Genomic DNA, 8641 nt, shown 5'->3' with positions numbered 1-8641 from the left:
AATGGACTCACGGTCTCCGGCCGATTCCATGCGGCTCGCAGTGTTGATGGTGTCCCCAAACAGACAGTATCGCGGCATAGTAGTACCCACAACCCCCGCCACACACGGTCCAGTGTTGATACCCACCCGGATTTCCAACTTGTCATTAGGCCGATGAGGAATCTTGAAGTGCTCGATACCCACCAGAAGGTCCAAGGACATGGTGGCGATCTCACCCACGTGAAGAGTGCCTGGAAATGGAAGAAAGTACCCTTTAGTGGCCAAGCATCAAAAATTCTTAATCCAAGAACAATTCCTTCCTGAAGGTTCTTAAGGAAGCTCTCGTATTAAGAGCTATGTATTTTCGTCAGTAACAAGCTTGCCTTAACATTCTCTTCATCTATTTTAAATTTAAATTCTCTTCATCTATTTTTAATTACCACTTAGACAGGTTCGTCTGTATTACCATTAGGCCGATGAGGAATCTTGAAGTGCTCGATACCCACCAGAAGGTCCAAGGACATGGTGGCAATCTCACCCACGTGAAGTGTGCCTGAAAATGGGCGAAAGAATCCTTTAGTGCCCAAGCCTTCAAGATGGCCCATTGTTTCAGTACAAATTTTCATCAGTAAATGGTTTCTTCAAATTACATTGATCCCAAGGGCAAGGAAAACCTATTAGGCCGATGAGGAATCTTGAAGTGCTCGATACCCACCAGAAGGTCCAAGGACATGGTGGCAATCTCACCCACGTGAAGTGTGCCTGGAAATGGGAGAAAGTACCCTTTAGTGGGCAAAAAATGTCCAATTGTTTCAAATTTTCATCAGTAAATGGTTTCTTCAAATTACATTGATCCCAAGGGCAAGGAAAACCTAGATCTTTGACAAATGGAGTGTGCCTGAAGGCATGTGATGTGTTCCAATCCGCTCGACCCCATTGTCTATGTGGATTTCAAGATAGGTACTCGTAATCTCTTTTGAAATTTCTTGGAAATCAGATATATCTTGACTTAGGAGAACACCTTTGCAGCTTTGTACTTACACCCTATAGCAGACCTACGTATCTTATCTGTTATTATGTGTTAAGTAAATAAATACCTATAGTGACATTCGACTCATGCCCGGGGCGGATTTTATCCTGTACGGATAATGTCCGTTCTCGAAATGTATAATAATAATAAAAACTGTCTCACTGAACTTTTACTAACTTCATAGTTTACAACATCATGTCGTCAAGATTTATGTATGGTATTCGTTACTCGTGGACTTGGAAAATATTCATGTATGTGTCTTGAATAATTCTAGGAAACAATTGATCAGGCGGATAACTTTTCAATAGAGAGCTCCTCTAGGTACTAGCTGAAGGGCTCCTTCTGTCTTATTCTTAAAACCAAGATAGATACCTAGCCTAGCTATTTGTTGTCAAATTGCGAAGGTTAGTAACTAATTTACCAGAGTCCCTTCATTCGTCTGTCCGTTAGAGGCCGATATTTTCGATATGTTTAGATGAAATAATAAAAACTGTCTCACTGAACTTTTACTAACTTCATAGTTTACAACATCATGTCGTCAAGATTTATGTATGGTATTTGTTACTCGAGGACTTGGAAAATAGTCATGTATGTGTCTTGAATAATTCTAGGAAACAATTTATCAGGCGGAAAACTTTTCAATAGAGAGCTCCTTTAGGTACTAGCTGAATGGCTCCTTCTGTCATATTCTTAAAACCAAGATAGATACCTAGCTACCAGAGTCCCTTCATTCGTCTGTCCGTTAGAGGCCGATATTTTCGATATGTTTAGACGACTTTAGATGATGTGATCAATACATGAGCTTGTTTTCGTGTTTCAGGATCAACAAGAAACCGTCCCAACCCCAAATGTGCCCCTCTTATCTCAAAATCCCCATACGAATATGTTACCCAACGTAAGTGGTAAGTAGTCTATGAATTATTCTTCTTATTGTGTTACCTAATTGCTACTCCTATGTCTTTTTACTTTCTGTATCCTATAGGAAGGAAAGTAATGTAATCGGGTGAAATTTGTGATATGTACTTATATCTCAAAATCAGTTAGGATCACCATTCTTACTATTTCCTCGTTAATTTCTTCTTTTTTCTGAATTCCAGGTATGAGGGATACAATGATACCGGTGTTTCAGGATCAACAAGAAACCGTCCCAACCCCAAATGTGCCCCTCTTATCTCAAAATCCCCATACGAATATGTTACCCAACGTAAATGGTAAGTAGTCTATGAATTATTCTTCTAATTGTGTTACCTAATTGCTACTCCTAAGTCTCTTTACTTTCTGTATCCTATAGGAAGGAAAGTAATGTAATCGGGTGAAATTTGTGGTATGTACTTATCTCTCAAAATCAGTTAGGATCACCATTCTTACCTTTTCCTCGTTAATTTCTTCTTTTTTCTGAATTCCAGGTATGAGGGATACAATGGTACCATTGATACCTTTCACAATAAACTATCCAGCTGCAAATGTACCCTTCGCCATCAACTACCCTGTGAGTCGTGCTGTGCCCAGTAGACTACCTGTTCAATGTCCAACCTATCATATGAACGTCCATAATGCTCTTCAGAAGAGACCAGTTCCAATGAATTCTGCATCCACTACACAAGTATCATTAGGTTCCGGGTTGTCTTTATGAACGTCCATAATGCTCTTCAGAAGAGACCAGTTCCAATGAATTCTGCATCCACTACACAAGTATCATTAGGTTCCGGGTTGTCTACACATTATGCTACTCACAACAATTCACAGAACGATAACTATCCCTTGAGTAACAAAAGATCACAGGAAACCAGTTTGAATCAACCGGATGCTTCCAAGGTGTCTGATGAGAGTGCAGAAGGACCTTCTATTTTGAAAACCACTCTCCACAAATCTGAAATGAAAGGAGCTCTGTGGAGTTCAAGAACAGAAGGGTCGACGCCGATGTCTTATTCTCTTTTGCAACCACAGCCAGCACATCTGATTTAATGTGAGGGGGCGTGAAGTTTATCCCCGAATGGAGGAGAAAACCCCTGTCACTCAAAACCTTAGTAGATATCCCTAAACAAATACAACTATCCCTTGAGTAACAAAAGATCACAGGAAACCAGTTTGAATCAACCGGATGCTTCCAAGGTGTCTGATGAGAGTGCAGAAGGACCTATTTTGAAAACCACTCTCCACAAATCTGAAATGAAAGGAGCTCTGTGGAGTTCAAGAACAGAAGGGTCCACGCCGATGTCTTATTCTCTTTTGCAACCACAGCCAGCACATCTGGGTGTATGGCGGCCATACAACTCAAAAGTTCACTCTAATGCCCATAAATATTAATGGCATGTACCTACTGTGATGGGACTTGGTAGACCAGTGCATGAGCCCTACAAGGCCCTACACCTGAATTTAGACCACGCTACGCCACTGAGAATGATTCAATGATACATATTATATCTACAGTTACGATGAACCCATATCAAACAAACGAAAGTTATAAATTTTATATTAGGTACTCGTAGTCTAGTGTCTAGTCGAGAATGACAATTATACCCCCTATCCTTCCGCGTTCCGTTTTCGGTACTCCCTGTGATGAGTGGCACTTTGATTTTTAGATAATATTCTAGTGGGATTATTGCGCCCAAAATCCGTAGAGATACCCAATTACTCATTCTTCCAGTACCGTCGATGGGTGGAGCACTTTCTTTTTTCTCTAGATATCCTTAACCAATGCTATTAGGGAGTTTTTGCAACCAAAATTAGTATCTCGTTAACTCAACTCTTTAACATAATTTGCCGAAAACTCGTTTCTGCGCATGTGCACTTGTTTTGATCAACTTGCGTCTTACGTTTCAAATTATCCTTACTTAAGTTAGCAGTGCAAAAACTAAATTATTGTGCCCAAAATCACTGAAGATACCTACGCTGCCAGTCCCAGGTGACTTACCATTTCTCTGTGGTAGGCCAGACACAACCATGTAGGCGTCCCCTATAGTTTCCACCTTGTACACGTCATACTTCCGTATCCGCGAGTCGAACAGTTTATACAGGGTGTTCAACATGTTGACGACCTCCATGGGAGAACTATCGGCGGAGATGTTGGTGAAGCCGACAATATCGCTGAAGTAGATGGTGACCGAGTCAAAGTTTTCGGCAGGGACCTGGAAATCAACAAATGGAATAAGGTACACCCTGTTTATATTGCCAGATAGATCATGAGAGTAACTTTCGTCCGGTTTCAGCTCAGACCTTTTATAAGCGTCCCCAATAGTTTCCACCTTGTACACGTCATACTTGCGTATCCGCGAGTCGAACAGTTTATATAGGGTGTTCAACATGTTGACGACCTCCATTGGAGAACTATCGGCGGAGATGTTGGTGAAGCCGACAATATCACTGAAGTAGATGGTGACCGAGTCAAAGTTTTCGGCGGGGACCTGGAAATCAACAAATGGAATAAGGTACACCCTGTTTATATTGCCAGATAGATCATGAGGGTAACTTTCGTCCGGTTTCAGGTCAGACCTTTCCTGTCCTACTTTGGATGAAATAGAAGTTTAACTGCCGGTAGTAAATTTCGATTATCGTACCTATTTATCGTGTATCAGAAAGGTGTGGTTCCCTGGTTCCGAACAAATGAACGACAATGAAAATTTCCTACTATACAAATACAAAGGGACGGAATACAAAGGAACAGAAGATATTTTACAATATTTGACAGCTTGAGTAAGCACGAGTACAAAATATCATGGAATCTAAAAGCGGGCATTACATATGAGTCTAAAACTCTAAATATTTAATACCATTGAAGGACACAAGGAAAACCTTGTTTGATCATATTTTTTCCCGGAGATATAGTTAAGTATAAATTTAGACAGCAACCAATGTAAGGACGTGAAAGTAATAAATAAGAAAGTACAAAAGGTCCTTTCTGTAGGCACAAAAGGAACTACAAAAGAATATAAATTCAGCAAAAAAAAAAGAAAAAAAAAAAGAGACACAAAAGTTCGAGAAAAATACAAGAATAATAACACCTGCTCGTATAATACGGTCTACATATGTACGTATGACCTCAAAGTAAAGATTTCTAGAAAATTTGCACCTGTTAACGCAAATTTTAAATTTAATTCCCGGATTTCCCGGATAGTGACGTTGACTTCGTCGAACGTGACCTACTGACTATTCCGAAATACTGGAGATTTTATTTGGAGTAGCAGGAAGCGCATCGAGGAGCAAATGCCTTGAAAACGCAAATAATGAGAAACGTTGAACAGTTGTTCGAACTGGCAACTAGTAAAGTTCCTACGAAAGCTGAGCAAGAAGCAAACCTTGATAAAACGAGCAAACTGAAAACATCCGAGGATCAATTAGGTAACATACACCTGATGGAGACCGTCATGAAGTGCTGTATTGAAGTAGAAACTTATTGGACAGAAAGAACGACTGACTGTACACCTCGAGATTTGATCCTTGGTTGCTGTAAGAGCATTCGAAGTTTGATCTCAAATGATATCAGACAAAATGCAGAAGCAAGCATTGTGTCCAGTCTTCAAGAGTTGACTCTAAGTTTGATTCTGTTGTTTCTTATTTCTTCCCTCAAGTGACCTTCCATGTTCCTTTCAAGAATGTCCTGTATCGCTCGCCCCATCAAGTTCTTTGTTGGCATCAAATGCAGAAGCAAGCATTGTGTCCAGTCTTCAAGAGTTGACTCTAAGTTTGATTCTGTTGTTTCTTATTTCTTCCCTCAAGTGACCTCCCATGTTCCTTTCAAGAATGTCCTGTATCGCTCGCCCCATCAAGTTCTTTGTTGGCATTACCTAGGAGTTCTTTGTTTCTTTTATTTTACTGCGTTCCTTACAAAAGTTTACTTGTCTAAATTATGGTGGTGTTTCGTATTGACTTACCCTATGGTGTCATTGAGTTTCTTCTGGTACTGTTGAAGTTCGATGAAGAATCCGGACATGGTTCGGAAATAGAAGTCCACTGGATCTGGAGTATGATGGTTCAAATAACACAACGTACCGCCCATGTTGGAACTAGAAGCATAGAACACACACGAAACACAAATGAATAGGACAATAAACGATCAAATCAATGATTTTATCAGAGAACGTGACTAGTTGCAGTGCACATTGTAAAGTTTTTATTACCACATCGCGTGCTTGTAAGATGGATAGCATTTTGACTACTTGCTGTGAGTTTATGTGTTAAACCTACCTAACTTCCATGTGTAGAGCTTGAATAGATACACAAACAGAATTCACAATACAGTAATCTCTTGCTGTAAGCCCTATTCTCCTATACTGCCCCAGAGAATATCTAAGATGTTCAAGTGCTTTGTTAGGTTCTTTTTCCAAGAAGTTGTCAAATTCATTTTGACAAGTGCGCTAGTTATAATCTAGTATTACATTCATATCGCGAGGTTCTCAGCATTCTTCTTTGCTCGGAATCCTTTTGAAAATGACAAATAGGAAATACTTATTTCGTACAGTAATCTCTTGCTGTAAGCCCTATTCTCCTATACTGCCCCAGAGAATATCTAAGATGTTCAAGTGCTTTATTAGGTTCTTTTTCTAAGAAGTTGTCAAATTCATTTTGACAAGTGCACTAGTTATAATCTAGTATTACATTCATATCGCGAGGTTCTCAGGATTCTTCTTTGCTCGGAATCCTTTTGAAAATGACAAATAGGAAATACATAATATACCTAGGTATTCTTATTTCAGATTTTCAAGTTCATTAGGTATCAGCTGTAGTTATAATCTAGTATTACATTCATATCGCGAGGTTCTCAGCATTCTTCTTTGCTCGGAATCCTTTTGAAAATGACAAATAGGAAATACATAATATACCTATTCTTATTTCATACAGTAATCTCTTGCTGTAAGCCCTATTCTCCTATACTGCCCCAGAGAATATCTAGGATGTTCAAGTGCTTTGTTAGGTTCTTTTTCCAAGAAGTTGTCAAATTCATTTTGACAAGTGCACTAGTTATAATCTATTATTACATTCATATCGCGAGGTTCTCAGGATTCTTCTTTGCTCGGAATCCTTTTGAAAATGACAAAAAGGAAATACATAATATACCTATTCTTATTTCGGATTTTCAAGTTCATTAGGTATGAGCTCTGGGAATGAGTGCAATATAGGAGACGCTTCTAGGAAACACAAAATCTTACCTGCTCATAATGTGTATCAGCTCTGGGAATGAGTGCAATATAGGAGACGCTTCTAGGAAACACAAAATCTTACCTGCTCATAATGTGCTTGTGAATTTTCGCAGTTACGTCAGTGACGATGTATCTAATTTGGCTCTCGAGTAAAAGCGAAAACTGCTTCGAGATGAACAGATTTTCCAGAGCGAGAGTTTCGTGCTTGATGAATTCGCCGTAGTGCTTCCGGTTCAGATTGCCTTTGAGGATGCAATACACACCGTAGAACATGGAGATGCTGAGGTTCTCTACAGCTCGCAGGAGATTGTGGCTCGCTCTGGTCAACCTGAAAATAGACAGAGCTATAGGTGTTCGTGGCCAGGTGTTTACTAGTTGTGCAAAACGCCTCAGGTAGTAAAAGCCCACATCTAAGTTCCTCGAATCCACTCTCGGATATACGTTCGAAATGGGCAAAATTAATTATTACCTATTCAGGCCAGTGGCCTGCACGATGTTTAAAGGAGCTACCTATTACACTAAGGCAAAATGAAACATGTTGCAGTTAAGCATGATCCAAGGCAACATGTAGCATTCTCCAAAGCCATAGGTATCAATCGATCTCATGCAAAATCTTAATTTTGCAAATCAATGAAGTATGTTGACCGTCGGCGTCGATTGAGATTGAGATGGTTTTGGAGGACGCTTCAGTTCAGCTACATACTTGTTGGCTCGGTGTGATTGAGGCTCAAGTTAAATAAATTTGTATTTAAACTTTTATTACCTACTTTGGATGAAAAAGAAGTTTAACTGCCGGTAGTAAATTTCGATTATCGTACCTATTTGTCGTGTATCAGAAAGGTGTGGTTCCGAACAAATGAACGACAATTAAAATTTGCTGCTATACAAATACAAAGGGACGGAATACAAAGGAACAGAAGATATTTTACAATTTTTGACAGCTTGAGTAAGCACGACTACAAAATATCATGGAATCTAAAAGCGGGCATTACATATGAGTCTAAAGCTCTAAATATTTAATACCATTGAAGGACACAAGGAAAAACTTGTTTGATCATATTTTTTTCCCGGAGATATAGTTAAGTATAAATTTAGACAGCAACCAATGTAAGGACGTGAAAGTAATAAATAAGAAAGTACAAAAGGTCCTTTCTGTAGGTACAAAAGGATCTACAAAAGAATATAAATTCAGCTAAAAGAAAGATACACAAAAGTTCGAGAAAAATACAAGAATAATAATACCTGCTCGTATACGGTCTACATATGTACGTATGACCTCAAAGTGAAGATTTCTAGAAAATTTGCACCTGTTAACGGAAATTTTAAATTTAATTCCCGGATTTCCCGGATAGTGACGTTGACTTCGTCGAACGTGACCTACTGACTACCTATTCCGAAATACTGGAGATTTTATTTGGAGTAGCAGGAAGCATGATATATATGAGCATATGGGTGAAGTGGCAGAAAGATCTTCGAAGTTTTAAGAGATTCCCCG

The 8641-nt window shown here is 39.3% G+C and overlaps 2 protein-coding genes across 3 annotated transcripts in view; one reads left to right on the top strand and one right to left on the bottom strand.

The window, feature by feature from the left end:
• The first annotated feature begins 5206 nt into the window (after positions 1 to 5206).
• LOC108252603 lies at positions 5207 to 6092 on the top strand. Its single transcript, XM_017444782.2, has 2 exons — positions 5207 to 5497; positions 5646 to 6092. Exons 1-2 carry the CDS (start codon positions 5233 to 5235, stop codon positions 5726 to 5728), a joined length of 348 nt encoding a protein of 115 aa, XP_017300271.1. The 5' UTR covers positions 5207 to 5232; the 3' UTR covers positions 5729 to 6092.
• The window catches only part of LOC103510901, a 10750-nt gene continuing 7948 nt past the window's right edge, over positions 5840 to 8641 (bottom strand). The window contains exons 4-5 of one of the 2 annotated variants that reach the window (XM_026824842.1): positions 7229 to 7474; positions 5840 to 6012 (exon numbers count right to left, since the gene is read on the bottom strand). In XM_026824842.1, the coding sequence (XP_026680643.1) occupies positions 5877 to 6012; positions 7229 to 7419 (327 nt within the window). In that variant the 5' untranslated portion in view covers positions 7420 to 7474 and the 3' untranslated portion in view covers positions 5840 to 5876. Of the gene's footprint in view, positions 6013 to 7228; positions 7485 to 8641 lie in introns of those variants that run through there. The other variant, XM_026824843.1, reaches the window with a different exon arrangement.

The sequence above is a fragment of the Diaphorina citri genome, unplaced genomic scaffold, assembly GCF_000475195.1.
Source record: "Diaphorina citri unplaced genomic scaffold, Diaci psyllid genome assembly version 1.1 scaffold655, whole genome shotgun sequence".
NCBI classification, from domain to species: domain Eukaryota; kingdom Metazoa; phylum Arthropoda; class Insecta; order Hemiptera; family Psyllidae; genus Diaphorina; species Diaphorina citri.
This window is presented reverse-complemented; position numbering and strand designations above follow the sequence as displayed.

Bases quoted from the DNA above. Each gene is read 5' to 3' on its own strand.
- LOC108252603 (XM_017444782.2), top strand. From the start codon at position 5,233: ATGAGAAACGTTGAACAGTTGTTCGAACTGGCAACTAGTAAAGTTCCT. The intron at 5,498-5,645 runs ATGCAGAAGCAA...TGTTGGCATCAA, and splicing joins CTCAAATGATATCAGACAAA to ATGCAGAAGCAAGCATTGTG.